The 17,325-nt window shown below is 39.5% G+C and overlaps 1 protein-coding gene across 1 annotated transcript in view; it reads left to right on the top strand.

Annotated features, from left to right (window-relative positions):
* Positions 1-3,447: 3,447 nt before the first annotated feature.
* The window catches only part of LOC118406743 (synaptotagmin-12-like), a 75,788-nt gene continuing 61,910 nt past the window's right edge, over positions 3,448-17,325 (top strand). The window contains exon 1 of the mRNA XM_035807042.1: positions 3,448-3,552. Coding sequence (XP_035662935.1) covers position 3,552 — 1 coding nt within the window. The 5' untranslated portion in view covers positions 3,448-3,551. The remainder of the gene's footprint in view (positions 3,553-17,325) is intronic.

The raw sequence follows: 17,325 nt of genomic DNA, 5'->3' as shown, positions 1-17,325 counted from the left end.
TTGTTGATGATCATAGGTAAAACTGTAATAAGTTTTACCGATAAAAGCTTATATTGTTGATGATCATAGGTAACAACTGTAATAAGTTTTACCGATAAAAGCTTATATTGTTGATGATCATAGGTAACAACTGTAATAAGTTTTACAGATAAAAGCTTAGCAAACCTACTGTTGCCTTCTGGTTATAATAAGTGATACGGATGATACATTTACATGGACGAAGAAATGATAATCTTATCGTTGATGCTATGACGGATGTTGACACGAAACAACGGAGACTTTATGCTTCAAGTTATGAAGTGAAATACGTATTACCGGTAGAAGCATATATAGCGAACCTACTGTTGCCTTCTGATTTTAATAAACGGCCGGCACTGAGGACACACATTTACATGGACGAATATGATGATCTTATAGTTGATGATAAAAGATAACAACTGTAATAAGTTTTACCGATAGAAGCTTAGTAAACCAACTGTTGCCTTCTGGTTATAATAAATGGTACGGATGACGCATTTACGTGGGCGAAGAAATGATAATCTTATCGTTGATACTAAGACGAATGTTGTCAGGAAACAACGGAGACTTTATGCTTGAAGTTATGAAGGTAACAACTGTACTAAGTTTAACCAATAGAAGTTTATTAGCGAACCTACTATTGCCTCCTAGACATAATAAACGGCACTGAGGACGCACATTTACATGGAAGAAGAAATGACAATAATATAGCTGATGCTATGACGAATGTTGACAAGTTACAACGAAGACAATGCAAAGGTATCCAGCTGGACCACATCAGTTCGGGATTTTAGTATTCCATGCAATTTAAAGAAGTGTGTGGTAATCCGGTGTGCAATTAACTGGCTTCTACTGTACATGATCATGAATTAGATTTTATTGCACAATCATAAAGACTTCTACTATACCATATATCTAAAGTAATACGCAAGCCAGTCTCCCTCTTCCTGCGTTGTGTTTACAAAATAAACCATTCACGTACTATGACAGCTGTTTTGAATCTAACATCCGCCCATCGCAAACCTGCGATAGCTGTTAGCCGTCAGTCTTTCCTATGAGATCATCTCCATGGATATATTATCTTGTGTGTATGCATGTGACATTAGCATTACAGATATGCAGGAAGAATAGGAAATTAGACATTAACCTAAATCACGTACGAGTACTTTGCGATATGCCGGTATTTATGATCAAGAGTGATTCAAGACAATGTCCGGTTGAAGTCTTTTGGGAAATACATGCATCGCGCGGCTTGCTGCATATGTGGGCATGATAGAAGGTCTGCATCTGCAAGGTCTGCAGATGAAAGTGGCGGGTGTAGAGAGCTAAATTGATTTTGATTTCAGTCCTACGAGGCAACATCACTTGGGGGGTAATGTCATGTATGCTTTGTTTGCAAACATGAGTGACCTCTGAAAGCCTTTATGTAACGTTACATTTACATCACAAAGTCTGTCCGTGAGTTTGGCGATAGAATTTCTTGGAAAGGCCTTAAAAAGTACACATGACGTTAGACATAAAACGGTTCGTCACGGCTGGAATGTTGATGTTTATGTTCTTAGAAGGGTCTTGTAAAGAAAGTAGTGCTTTTAGCTACCAGGCCCTACTTCTTCCTACATTCCCCGCGCCTAACATTGCATTTTATCACAAGTCTGTCCGTGAGTTTGGCGTCTGGAAAAGTTCTTTAGAAAGAGAAACTTCCAAGTACAAGTGACGTTAGATATCAAAGGGTTCGATCTCTTGTCACGGCTAGAATGCTGATGTTTATGTGCTTAGAAGGGTCTTGTAATTATAAAGAACGTAGTGCATTTGCTATCGGGCCCTACTTCTTCCGACATTCACCGCGCCGCCTGTTGCATATCTGGTCATGATGTATTCTGTGGATGAAAGTGGCGGATGTAGAGAGCTAAATTGTTTTTGATTTCGGTCCTACGGGGCAACATCACTGGTGTCATGGGTAATGCTGAATATGTTTTGCTGGCAAACATGAATGATGAACACTGAAAGCCTTTATGTAACGTTACATTTCATCACAAAGTTTGTCTGTGAGTTTGACATACTGCGTCGAAATTTCCGGGCATTGTCTTTAAAAAGACCACCTTTGTCCTGAAAGCCTTTATGTAGGAATACATTTTCATTTTCACAAAGTCTGTCCGTGACTTTGGCGTCAGAATTTCTGGGAAAGGTCTTTAGAAAGAAATTATGCTTCCAAGTACACATGGCGTTGGACATGAAACGGTTCGACCTCTTTTCATTGATGGAATACTGATGTTGTTGTTGGAATGGCCTTAGCAATGATGGGAAGAACTTGGTGCTTTTGTTATCAAACTCTACTTCTTTCGTAGTCCAGGGATGTCATCTTCAATATTTTTTTCATTTCCGTTTGATCCTTAGACTGACAGTTTACTTATTCGAATGTTCCTTGAGGCATTACAATTTTGTATACTTTAAAGAATGTAATGTTCTTAACAGTGAAGAAGTAAATATTCTATCATGTTTTGAACAAACTTGTGTAGATCCCAGGACAAGTCCTTTTTCGATGGAATGTTTGTTTTATATATTTTTTCTTTATGCTTCGTTTGACAAAATCATGAGAAACATGCATTTGTATTCGTTGCACTCATGATAGACGAAGTGAATACCAATATCCGTACCACTACTACTGTACACATATGTATGGACCATGCGTATGATGGCAATGCCTTGTAAATGGTAAAATATGGTGTCGTTTCCTGCCATTTGCCACGGCCATGCTTCCGTTCCCATCACATTGTCATGCTAAACCAGCTTCTTCCCTCTGTCTTCCGGGCTGTCAGCCAAATATACCATCTGGAAAAACGTACCTGACAGTTTAGAAGCGCACGCGGGAATACGGGATAATGCTTCGGCCCACCTTCTCACAGCGGCGTTTCATGATAACGTACAAACTTCCCACATAGTTTCATCCCATAAGACCTAGCTACCTTTACATGTCGCGATGAATTTTCGTTGTCATTCTTGCGTCTTATATTTGTCGCTTAGATGGCCCCAGGAAATCCCATTTAATTCGTTTGACGTCAGTTTGCAAACTTTGTCACTTTACTTTAAAAGTCTTCAGTGGAACGTTTTCATTTTATTGACTTACGTAGGTGAATATCAATATTGTTTTTGCTCCTTAGATTACCATTCTTACGTATGTGAATATGGAGACCTATTATTACTGCATCATATTGTTTTGCTCTGTAGTTTACAGTAAGTAACGGCCAATTGTAATACGCTGGGGATGATTGAGGAAAAAATAGGGATAAAGTACTAAAGAAGCAGTATCTCATATCATGCACCTGCTACAGTCCCCTCTGTAGCCTTTCTAGTATGTAATTCTAATAAAACATCAATAGACGGCTTGTTGAAGGACTTGGAATGCACCTGACGTGGGTACTTCTGTTTTACACCGGGGTGCCGGATCTGGTAGCAGTATGCTGTAATACCTCAGGGCTGAGTACAGAGGCTCCACACCATAGCCCTTACCCTACCACGGCAAATCTGACAACAACAGTAAGTACATGTACATATATCTGTCTGACTGTTAAATTGTGTCTTTCGTTAGTACGAATTTCTTCTGTGATACATCATACACGTCAAGTGGAGGTTCATCGGCCTTTGCAAATGCGCATGCCATCAGGTCCATTCTTGCGGATACGTTACGTAAGGCCTAGGAAAAAAAATGTTGTGTTTCCTGTAACCCGACCGACCCTAGAAAAACCTGCCGACCCTAGACTTTTTTTTGGGTGGCCGGCTGGCAGACATGAATTTTCCATGTGAGAATTTGTGCAAGGAGCTTTCGAGTGATGCATCGTTATAGAATCGGTTTTTGAACATGTTCTGCTAATTCCTAGTGCAGTAGAAAAAGTCCAAATAACATCAATTACCTCTGTTTACTTCATAAATCACAGTTAACATAATTAGGAACACATAAATCATCGTAAATATGAGATACACATGGACACGTATAAAGTAAACGTAGAAGTTCAGAAGCATGACTCAGCTCAGGAGCATGTGCTCAAACACACAGTAAATTTTCAACTGAAACATAGAAATCAGCACCCAAACAAACAACTCAATAAACAAACAATGCTTTTTCACTATTGTACCTCCAAAATTAACCTATTTTGGTACGCCTGAAATGCAAAAAAGTCCGCCCAAAAGCCGTCCGAAATGAAGTAAACAAACCGAGAGCCGCCATTTTGTTTTATGTACAGCAGCGCCCCTATCTTATTTGGGGGGAAATGCAGGCTTGACAGCACTTGTACTGGTAATAATGTTGCATGTGAGTTTTTCCAAGGAGGTTTTATCAAATTGCATCTAATTTTTTGCTAACAAACAATTGTACATGTAACAAAAAAAAGATAATTAATATATGGTTTATGGTATAGTACTTTTGGTTGTGCATGTATTTTTTGGGGGAGTGCAAGTATTTATATTTTTTTCCATCTGCACCAGTTGACCATGAAATGTATTTAGTCTGTATAGATTTTTATTAACTCAGAGAGCCAATAATTCCAGCAAGGTTTTTATTCTTATTTCTATAGGCAAACTTAGATAAAATTTGTTGTTGATTTTTTTTCTAACTAACATGATCAAGATGATAAAAGTTAAGTTAGGATGCTTTGCCCAATGTTTTCTACATTTTTCATGGTAACTTGCCTCAAGTTCCAAGCAGGAAATACATGACTTGGAGTTGTGTATACTGTTCCACTTGTTGAGCTTGAAGGCAGACTGTTGGCCCTTGGTAAGGGGTCCTAGTGGGGACCTATGCCCAATGTTTTGTTGGCAATTTATATCCTTGTATAAGAGTTAGTTTCTGTGTATAAGTGATAGCTTTCCCTAAAGCAGAAGATGAAGATTATGAGCCGGCAAGATGACATCAGAAGCATACAATATAAATGTACAGTTCTATGTAACAAAGTGTATGGATAGATATTGACATGGACACCACCACAGTTCCCAGCTTAAGAAATAATGCTTTTGGCCAATGTGTTGCCAGTTTTCAAGCCAGGTACCATGTCTAAAAAAAAAAAAAAAAAAAAAAGATTATCCCTACCTACCGACCCTAATTTTTTCAGGACTGTTACAGGAAACACAACATTTTTTTCCCTAGGCCTAATGCTTTCTTCTAGCCTGGTCGTCTTTAAGTTCATGAGGGGATTCTGAGAAGAGGCCTGGAAATAAGAAGCGTAACCCACTCTTTACACGATTAGTCCAGTTCCATTAAAAGATAGCTTGGTGACTCATGGTTACTTTTAAGCATGATGCACTATGGTCCAAGTGAGACGTCATGGGTCTAAGACTCTTTATGCAAATTTTATGCAAATCCATTAACTATATGCTCCACATTGAAATTAAAGCAGTGTAAATTGTGTGATTCTTGTATTTTATTAGATAACGTGAAACTTTGAGACAGACACAAGAGATAGGAACGTCGTCATTTTCTAACCTTTGAATATGCTTAGTAATTCATTGGCAACCATTGCTCTCGCTAAGTTAAATATACTTAGCATACGGTCTAGCTATTAGGTATGGTACTTCCATAGTAAGACAACGGATTGAACGACTTTTAAAAGCAAGATGACGCTTTTAAGCAAGCTATTCTCAGCCTTGTTGCCATGCAGAGGGTCCGTCCCTATACCTATTCACAACTCTTACACATTCCATACAGTGAATGAACTGTGAGCACTTAGGTCGCTGTAAGTCTACCACTGTGCCACTCAGGGATTTTCCGTATTCAAAGCTTCATCTGGGCATTCTCTGGGTATAAAGTCAGCCTCAGCTGTTACTTAAGACCAAGGCTGGCTTTGAATCTGTAGAACCGTAGATACGCTCTCTGCTGCGTGCGTAGGCGAACTAGCGTTGTCGTGTCTTGCAAGCGAAAAACAAAATTTGGCATTCTTCTAACGATCCACAACTCAAGGCGTTACGTGCACTAGGACAAAAATGATAGCTTTTCTTAACTTCCTATATTCCACCTCTTACTCTCCTACTTTGTAGAAAATATGGTATTGGCTTGGCTATTTACTTTAATGCTAGATAGAATGAAGGGGAAGTCATGTCTGTAATTGAATATCCCTTAGCCTGCAATTCTGTTAAAATTTTTAAAAAGTTGCGATTGCATGTAATGTTATACAATTGTATCTGTTTGAATGTCGATTGAGATAACGTATTCCTGAATAATGTTATTTCCATTGAGTAATTTAACGCTGAATTTCCGTCTTATAAGAAATGTTGGCTCTGTTCCTACTAGCCAGCCTAGGCTGTAATATTACATTTACCCCCTAGTAAGTGTACTATTATGACTGAAGCGCGCCTTCTCATTTGCGCCCTAGGATACGAACCTAAGTCCTAATTTTAATGAAAGTCGTGACTCCGAATAATAAGACATCGGCTGCACGGTGTTTCCGATCGATAGAACCACCCAACTATTTTCTAGACAATTTTACTTTTCAAAGTGGTTTAATCTTACATTCTAAAGTGGCTATTAAAGAGTAGAGTTTTCAAACATCGACATCAGTAAAGTCTGCTATGGTAACTTGGATCGTTTGTGCTCCATACAAAGTAGACAATTGTTATTCTTTAACGGTTTGCATCGTAATCTGGCTTTTAGAGATTTTCTGGGATTTTCAAACAATATAGTGCGTAAAGCCTGTCACTATCACTGCCAACCACCTGGAGACTATAGAAACGCAATCCTTGTATCTACTGTTCAGGAGCAAGCCTCGGTCGAGGTTTTGTGAACTGACAGGAAATCTGCATTTATCTATAGGTCAACCACCATCTAATCCATATGCACTTAACCCTATCCAGACTGGGGGGGGGGGGGGGGGGGGGGCTAAAAAGGCCCGCCCCAAATTTTACCCCCTATACCCCCCAAAAGGGTTGGGGTAAAAAAACCAACCTTGGTAAGTTTTCCTAAAATATTGTTGGCAACAATTTTTAAAAAAATTGGTTGAGTTTATGATTTTTCGTGTTGCCATGGCAACGGGTTTCTGAAAGGCAAATTTGACAAAAATCACTAATTTTGGTTTAAACAATGGAATATTAAGATTTCCTTGCTAAACTTAACTTCTTTTCATATATCTTTAATATCTAACACATCTTAGTTAAACATTTGAAATTGAATTTGAATTTGAATGAGCACCCCCCCCCCCCCAGGCCAGGGAAGGCCCAAAAAGCCCAGTCTGGATAGGGTTAAGACAACTGAAGAGAATTGTAGAAGTTCACATTCCACTCAAGCGGTCCCTTTTACCTAGTTATCAGTCTCTCCAAGGTTCTAGTGCTGTAGACTGAATTTCTCCGAGCCTGTAAGCTTCTAGACGAATCCTGGTGATTTAAAACCATATGGTCTTTCTCAAGAAGGCTCAGGCAAACTTTTCGTGAGGCATGCAGGCTCTGGTGCCTAATGGCTGGCACGTGCTGGCACCGGCAACAACAGACTGAACTACATATCAAGTCATTTTTATTATAGTTTGGCTAGTCTTTTGATATCCTATTAAAACCCTCAGTGACTGAATGAATCTACATGATTATGCTGCTGGTGTTGTGCATATCCATCTACCTATCTGTGTGGTGTAGCGACGCAATGTTTTCATGTCACGCTGAAAGTAAATAGTAGTAGTAGTAGTAGAATTAGTTATATTTCAGCCATACATAGTATGGTGAAATATATTGTATTCGTAATGTTTCTTTCTTTCTTCTTTCTTTCTCCTGTCAAATCTTCAAAGTGATTCATCTCCGCCGTTCCTGGACCGAATGACCTGAAATTTGGCACAGGGGTAGAATGGGCCAATACCTTGATGCCTTTGTCTCAGTTTTTTCATATCTGCCTCTAAAATGTACCCTGGTATTACAACCAAATGAGCTGAAATTTGACAGAGATGTGCCTTGATAATGCCCCCATAAAAATTCAATAACACTTTTGGTGTACAGTACAACAAAATGCTTATTTTTGCGATTTTTTTTACCAATTTTTGACCAAAAAAGGACACTTTTGGCTCCTGTACCTTGGTATTGCAACCGAATGAGCTGAAATTTGACACAGATGTGCCTTGATAATACCTTCATATAAATTCAATAACACTTTTGGTGTACAGTGCAACAAAAGGCTTTTTTTGCGATTTTTGGCCAATTTTTGACCAAAAAAGGACACTTTTGGCTCCTGTACCCTGGTATTACAATTAAATGACCTGAAATTCGGTATAGATAGGCATTAGATACTTGGTAACAAGATTCAAGTAAAATTTTTGACATAAACAACTTTAAAATGATTAATTTTGGCACTTTTCTGAGGGGAAATTTGTTTTCTTTTGGCCTCCTGACGTGACCTTCCGTGACCCCGCACAGAGCCACACCTGTGCGCGTCAGCCGGAGAGTTGATTGAATCAAAGACCTAGCCAATCAGCGAAGAGGAGGCCAAAGGCTAATTAATATTCATAAGCGGGGCCTCATGATCCCGTATATAGCAGTGTTCCCGCCAGGGGGAGCGAAGCCCGCCTAAGGCTCTCGCATTTTACACTATTCAGAAGGCTTTATATTGTATCAGTTCTTAGGGGCATATCTATGATAATCGCAGCAGTCACTTAACTTCTCTTCAGGAGTTTAGCGTAACACTATTTCAGGTCAAACCGTCAAAGGCAACTAAAAACAAACTTTAACGTTACTGAGTTCAACAGTACTTATAACTTGTTATCCGAAGTTGAAACGCTAGCGATGGTATTTTCGTGCGACTGTTGTTGACGGTCTTATAACGGTATATTTTGCACCCCTGTACCCTGGTATGAGTAACATTTGGTATAGATAGGCATAAGATAGTTGGTAAAATGATCCAAGTAAAATTTTTGGCTTAAAGTACTGTAAAAGGCTTAATTACAGCACTTTTTTTAGGGGAAATTGGTTTTCTTTCGTTCTCCATGCCATGATCTTTCGGACGTTCACCCCACAGAGCCGACATCTGTACCTGCGTCTAGCCGGCAGGAAGAGTTAATTCAATTAATGGTTCAGCCAATCAGCGAAGAGGAAAGCGAAGGCTAATTAATATTCATAAGCGGGACCACACAATACGTTAACTTGAAGACTCAGGCCGTACAGACTTCTCGCCAGGATTTTTTCAAAGCGTCGGACAGGGGTCCGGGGGCCGCCGAATGTCCCTGGCGGGGTCCAGGGGCAGGGCCACTGTGGGGGGGGGGGGGGGGGACCCAGGTGGGCGAAGCCCCCCCGGAAGCTCTTGCATTTTAGACTATTGAGAAGGCTTCTTTTATCAGTTTTTTTAGGGCCATATCTACTATAATCGTAGCAGTCACTTACTTCTCTTCAGCAGTTTGACTTTAAAATATTTCGGGTCAAAGCTTCAAAGACAACTAAAACCTCATAAACAACAAACTTTACTTATCTCAACAGTATACAAAAATATTGTACGGGTTGCCATCCTTAGTTGAAGCGCTTATTTATAGCGCTAGTATCTTCGATGCGCCGTTAGCCGCCGTGCGACTTTTGTTGACGGTCTGATATCCCTACGTCGCCGCCTCGCTGATATTCCCACGAACATGTTTCAAGAAAAATACCCAGCAAAAAACGCTGTTCTGCGTCAAATTCTATTCTATAAAACATGTGGGACTCAGTGTTACAGTCTAAATATTTTGTAGAAGCACCGCTGTAGGAAAGAAGGTCCAAGCAATGTAAAACATCACGTAGCATGAAGTTCGCTGTCAACTGGCACACAGCACATGGCTGTTTGAAACTCTAAGTCTAATCAACAGCCGTGTTTGATTGATAGCCGGCGGTCCTTTGATGAAGTCGGCGAAAGGTGCGTTAGTTAGAAAATCTGCGTTTAGTTTTGATACGTAATTATATTTCAGCCATACATAGTATGGTGAAATATATTGTATTCGTAATGTTTCTTTCTTTCTTTCTTTCTTTCTTTCTCCTGTCAAATCTTCAAAGTGATTCATCTCCGCCGTTCCTGGACCGAATGACCTGAAATTTGGCACAGGGGTAGAATAGGCCAATACCTTGATGCTTTTTTCTCAGTTTTTTCATATCTGCCTCTAAAATGATTTTATTGAGATTTTTTGGTCAATTTTAGACCAAAACTGTATATTTTGGCCCCTGTACCCTGGTATTACAACCAAATGAGCTGAAATTTGACACAGATGTGCCTTGATAATGCTCCCATATAAATTCGATACCACTTTTGGTGTACAGTACAACAAAATGCTTATTTTTGCGATTTTTTGACCAATTTTTGACCAAAAAAGGACACTTTTGGCCCCTGTACCCTGGTATTACAACCAAATGAGCTGAAATTTGACAGAGACGTGCCTTGATAATGCCCCCATATAAATTCAATAACACTTTTGGTGTACAGTACAACAAAATGCTTATTTTTGCGATTTTTTGACCAATTTTTGACCAAAAAAGGACACTTTTGGCTCCTGTACCTTGGTATTGCAACCGAATGAGCTGAAATTTGACACAGATGTGCCTTGATAATCCCTTCATATAAATTCGATAACACTTTTGGTGTACAGTGCAACAAAATGCTTATTTTTGCGATTTTTGGCCAATTTTTGACCAAAAAAGGACACTTTTGGCTCCTGTACCCTGGTATTACAATTAAATGACCTGAAATTTGGTATAGATAGGCATTAGATACTTGGTAACAAGATTCAAGTAAAATTTTTGACATAAACAACTTTAAAATGATTAATTTTGGCGCTTTTCTGAGGGGAAATTTGTTTTCTTTTGGCATCCTGACGTGACCTTCCGTGACCCCGCACAGAGCCACACCTGTGCGCGTCAGTCGGAGAGTTAATTGAATCAAAGACCTAGCCAATCAGCGAAGGGGAGGCCAAAGGCTAATTAATATTCATAGGCGGGGCCTCATGATCCCGTATATAGCAGTGTTCCCGCCAGGGGGAGCGAAGCCCGCCTAAGGCTCTCGCATTTTAGACTATTCAGAAGGCTTTATATTGTACCAGTTCTTAGGGGCATATCTATGATAATCGCAGCAGTCACTTAACTTCTCTTCAGGAGTTTAGCGTAACACTATTTCAGGTCAAACCGTCAAAGGCAACTAAAAACAAACTTTAACGTTACTGAGTTCAACAGTACTTATAACTTGTTATCCGAAGTTGAAACGCTAGCGATGGTATTTTCGCTGCGCTGTTAGCTCAGTGCGACTGTTGTTGACGGTCTTATAACGGTATATTTTGCACACCTGTACCCTGGTATGAGTAACATTTGGTATAGATAGGCATAAGATAGTTGGTAAAATGATCCAAGTAAAATTTTTGGCATAAAGTACTGTAAAAGGCTTAATTACAGCACTTTTTCAAGGGGAAATTGGTTTTCTTTCGTTCTCCATGCCATGACCTTTCGGACGTTCACCCCACAGAGCCGACATCTGCACCTGCGTCTAGCCGGCAGGAAGAGTTAATTCAATTAATGTTTCAGCCAATCAGCGAAGAGGAAAGTGAAGGCTAATTAATATTCATAAGCGGGACCACACAATACGTTAACTTGAAGACTCAGGCCGTACAGACTTCTCGCCAGGATTTTTTCAAAGCGTCGGACAGGGGTACGGGGGCCGCCGAATGTCCCTGGCGGGGTCCAGGGGCAGGGCCACTGTGGGGGGGACCCAGGTGGGCGAAGCCCCCCCGGAAGCTCTTGCATTTTAGACTATTGAGAAGGCTTCTTTTATCAGTTTTTTAGGGCCATATCTACGATAATCGTAGCAGTCACTTACTTCTCTTCAGCAGTTTGACTTTAAAATATTTCGGATCAAAGCCTCAAAGACAACTAAAACCTCATAAACAACAAACTTTACTTAGCTCAACAGTATACAAAAATATTGTACGGGTTGCCATCCTTAGTTGAAGCGCTAGTATCTTCGCTGCGCCGTTAGTCGCCGTGCGACTTTTGTTGACGGTCTGATATCCCTACGTCGCCGCCTCGCTGATATTCCCACGGACATGTTTCAAGAAAAATACCCAGCAGAAAACGCTGTTCTGCGTCAAATTCTATTCTATAAAACATGTGGGACTCAGTGTTACAGTATAAATATTTTGTAGAAGCACCGCTGTAGGATAGAAGGTACAAGCAATGTAAAACATCACGTAGCATGAAGTTCGCTGTCAACTGGCACACAGCACATGACTGTTTGAAACTGTAAGTCTAATCAACAGCCGTGTTTGATTGATAGCCGGCGGTCCTTTGATGAAGTCGGCGAAAGGTGCGTTAGTTAGAAAATCTGCGTTTAGTTTTGATACGTAATTATAAGTTAGACAGTGGCGAGAATGATTATTTTCTCATCAATATTTCTCTTCAGAATTATTTGAACTTAATTGTACATCTAAACAATTGGCTTACCTGTGCAATGTTTATATGATTAATGATCAGTGTACTGAAATCACGTATGGCTCCTAGTCAATAGATGAGCATTTTTCTCTATAGTGACCACCTGTCTATAGTGGCCACATTTCTATCACTGGACTGGAACTTGCGAAAACTGCTGTATTTTCTCCAGAGCAAATGTATGTGTTCCTAGTGCTGTTGTTGTTTGACATAAACTTTGAACATTTAAATTGTAAGTAACTTTAAACTGCCAGAGTTTCAGCCCAATAAAACAATCTCAGCGCCAGGGTATGAACAGACTGACCAGACAGACGAAAATAAATCCTCGAACAAGGTTCAATCGTATCTTCCGGGTCTGGCAGGACTGAGTTGTTAAACTAAAATAAGAATAGGCTCGATGGCTGATTGCATACAAAGTAAAACAGTTTAACAGTTTTACAGCTTGAAGAAAACAAACGCTCCTACAGTACCTGCACCTGCTTGATAATTATTAAATCGTATGCCCTACTTGAATAAAAAAGTTCACTGCAATAATAAATGTACCCACATCACAAGGAGCTTATACTTTTTTAAACTTACACCTAGTTATCGTACTGAAAATTGTTAATGACATTACATGAAGTCATTCAACAATTTTCAGTCATGATGAAAATTTTCTGAATGGAAGGTGTGATTATTGTCATTTTCTGAAAAATAGAAGCAAGCTCTGTCTTTACCTGGAATCAATTCACAATTCCAGTCCACTTTGGGGGATAATGTACTGTTAAGATGTTCCATTTTTGCGCAGGGGTGATTTGGAACAGTCCAATGTTGCGTGGGAAGGGGTATGGCTGAAATATGCTGTATTTGCTCTTAAGCAAATGTCGGCCTTTCTAGTTATAAGTTAGACAGTGGCGAGAATGATTATTTTCTCATCAATATTTCTCTTCAGAATTATTTGAACTTAATTGTACATCTAAACAATTGGCTTACCTGTGCAATGTTTATATGATTAATGATCATGTGTAACGTATGGCTCCTAGTCAATTCTCTATAGTGACCACCTGTCTATAGTGGCCACATTTCCTAGTGCTGTTGTTGTTTGACATAAACTTTGAACATTTAAATTGTAAGTAACTTTAAACTGCCAGAGTTTCAGCCCAATAAAACAGTCTCAGCGCCAGCCTCGAGGGTATGAACAGACTGACCAGACAGACGAAAATAAATCCTCGAACAAGGTTCAATCGTATCTTCCGGGTCTGGCAGGAAGTTGTTAAACTAAAATAAGAATAGGCTCGATGGCTGATTGCATACAAAGTAAAACAGTTTAACAGTTTTACAGCTTGAAGAAAACAAACGCTCCTACAGTACCTGCACCTGCTTGATAATTATCAAATCGTATGCCCTACTTGAATAAAAAAAAAGTTCACTGCAATAATGAATGTACCCACATCACAAGGAGCTTATACTTTTTTAAACTTACACCTAGTTATCGTACTGAAAATTGTTAATGACATTACATGAAGTCATTCAACAATTTTCAGTCATGATGAAAATTTTCCGAATGGAAGGTGTGATTATTGTCATTTTCTGAAAAATAGAAGCAAGCTCTGTTTTTACCTGGAATTAATTCACAATACCAGTCCACTTTGGGGCATAATGTACTGTTAAGAGGATGTTCCATTTTTGCGCAGGGGTGATTTGGAACAGTCCAATGTTGCGTGGGAAGGGGTATGGCTGAAATATGCTGTATTTGCTCTTAAGCAAATGTCGACCTTTCTAGTTTATTGAGATACCCTGTTGCCCTCCAAAACACTTATCTTCCAGATTTCGTACATACACGTACATATATATGACATAGTAGAAATTGGAATCGAGGAGAATGAGAGACTGGAATTCATTTTTTCAAACACTAAACTTGCTGTACACTATTCAATGTACAACAGTACTTAAGCCCAGTATTTCCCCTAGGGGAGATTGGAATTCCAATTTATCCTGGGTAATTCCGAATTCTCCTGGATTCCAATCTCTACGTTGACATATATATACATACACACTCTACATGCAATGCCTTATCGCCAGAACCATAACATTGCCAGTTACAGTTGCCACTGTATGAAATGTAACGGATGTTCCCATTTGTTTTGAAAAATTGTCTTCCCATCAACGTAGAGGGCAGCGGATTTCGGGGTCATTTCAACAATATCATGGTCCATAAAACTCTTAAAAGCTACGATTGCTCTGTGGCCTAGGGGAAGGATGCTGTTAACGCCGAGATAGAGAGATACATACTTACAGCTATAACATTTGTACTGTCCATTGATGGCTGATCGGAACATCTAGGACTCAATTCGTGTATATAAATGCCAGGGGGTGAATCTTATGCGTCTAAGTGTCTGTACTGTTTGTTTGATTTATTTGAACCTTTGTTTATTCGCAAAGCTCGGCTCTTCTTTTTATTGAGATCATGAGGGAGAAGATAATGATCAGACAGAATGTAATAAATATATTACATCTATAAACATGCAGTACACATGTTTCATCTGTCAACTCAACTTCAGACCCATACCCAATAGACTAGGTAATATATTATGTATTTATCCATCTACTATACGTCTCATATGTCACTCAAAATCGCAACATAAATTCACTTGTTCTGTTAATGTTGAAATACAACATGGCCCGCTAGCTTACGTGTGCTCAGTCACAAAATATGACTTATTGAAGCCGTTAAAATTGTAACATAGATTCCCTTGTTTTATTAATGTTGAAATACAACATATGGCCCGCTAGGCTACGACTGTTCAATGCAGTCACAAAATATGAGTTACTAAAGCCGTTGGCAGCAACCCATGTAGTAAGCTGCCGGAAAATGGCATTGGTCATCAGACCAAGAAGAAAATGCCCAGCGCCTGTTGAATGACAGTTGCACATCATTACATGCACAGTATGTTTTCCACGGCTTGTAATCATATTGAATGCTGTGAATAATGGCCCATCAGGACAGTCACAGCGTGTTCTTATCACCACCTAAGTGCACATCCTTTCCATCCTGCTGACACCCAATAACAACCACTGCGAACACTGTGTACTTTCTCGACTTAGATTTCCCTCGAGCGTAGTACCATTTCTTTTATTGCTAGCATGCTGAGAACCTATTTCAAAAAGATGTCTTTACTCGCCTATCAAAAACCAATGGAGAAAAAAAATATGTGTACGTTTTTCCTTTCAAGCGTTTATAACTCTTCCCTAAGCAGTAGATATTTTATGGCTGGATTTGAAGTATAAACATAGATATGCCGCGAGATATTACCAAAATCGATGTCACTGACCGCCTGTGAAACATACACTCTTATTTCTTTTTAAAGACCTCTTCTCCAGTCAGTAAACATTTTATTTCTTGGATGTGCACTGTGAAATATATGTACTGCAAATGGTTAAACGGCAGCCTGAAGTAATGAATTTCATTTAAACGAATCGTGAAGTCGAGACACAGTCCTTGCAGTAGTATGGAGGAAGTCCATCGCTTTAAGCACCTTTAGTTTTAAGTTTTACTACCAAGCCAGTAGACATTTTATTGGATATGAACTGTGAAATATATGTACTACAAAGGACTAGACGGCAGACAGAGGTAATAATGCCATTAAACGAACCATGAAGTCTAAACGCAGTCCTTGCAGCAGCTTGGAGGAATTTCATCGCTTTAAGCACCTTTAGTTTAATTTTTTGTCACCAAGTCAGTATTGTAGACATTTTATTGGATATGAACTGTGAAATATATGTACTGCAAATGGCTAGACGGTGGCAGACTTCTGTAATAATGCCATTAAACGAACCATGAAGTCTAACCGGAACAAACACAGTCCTTCAAGCAGCTTGGAGGAAGTCCATCACTTTGAGCACCTTTAGTCTTAAGTTTTACCACCAAGTCAGTAGGCATTTTATTAGATACGAACTGTATGTGAAATATACGTACGGCAAATGGCTAGATGGCGACATACTTCTGTAATAATGCCATTAAACGAACCATGAAGTCTAACCGGAACAAAGACAGTCCGTGAAGCAGCTTGAAGGAAGTCCATCGCTTTAAGCACCTTTAGTATAGTTTTTAAAGTTTTTTACCAAGACAGTAGACATTTTATTGGATATGAACTGTACATAAAATATATGTACTGCAAATGGGTAGATGGCGGCAGACTTCTGTAATAATGCCATCAAACGAACCATGACGTCTAACCGGAACAAACAAAGTCCTTGAATTTGCTTGAAGGAAGTCCATCACTTTGAGCGCCTTTAGTTTTAAGATTTTGCACAAAGTCACTAGACATTTTATTGAATATGAACTGTGAAATATGAACTGTGAAATATATGTACTGCTAATGGCTAGACGGCGGCAGACTTCTTAAATAACGCCATTAAACGAACCGTGGAGTCCAACCGTAACAAACGCAGTCCTTGAAGCAGCTTGCAGGAAGTCCATCGTGTTAAGCACCTTTAGTGGCGTTCGTGAATTGACGTCAGCTAGGGGCGCCCCGCATCTTGATCCCATTCTCAAGAAAGCCTATTATGGCAAAGTAGTCAATCTGCAGATCTTAAATCATCTCCCTGCAGACGTGTAAGTGGATAGAGCTGTTAGATGTGGCTTGATGTAACGTCCAGTTGATGTACAGGGTTAAATTCACACCTTCGCTCCAGAGATTTAGCCTATCAAACTAAGCCAACTTTTACGATATGATAACTTTGATTCATGTATACTTTTGTGTTGGAATAAAGTTTAGCATTGGATTATAATGATTGATCCAAAAACATTTGAGCTTCCCTAATGTACAAGGTTACGCTCATATCTTCGCTCCAAAGATTTAGCCTATCAAACTATGCCAACTTTCGCAGACCTTTCGATGACATGATAACTTCATAGCGTCTACTGATGAGCAGAATCTGCTTATC

Source organism: Branchiostoma floridae, chromosome 19, assembly GCF_000003815.2.
Source record: "Branchiostoma floridae strain S238N-H82 chromosome 19, Bfl_VNyyK, whole genome shotgun sequence".
NCBI classification, from domain to species: Eukaryota; Metazoa; Chordata; class Leptocardii; order Amphioxiformes; family Branchiostomatidae; genus Branchiostoma; species Branchiostoma floridae.
The sequence above is the reverse complement of the archived record's forward strand: the minus strand, read 5'-3'. Positions and strand labels throughout refer to the sequence as shown.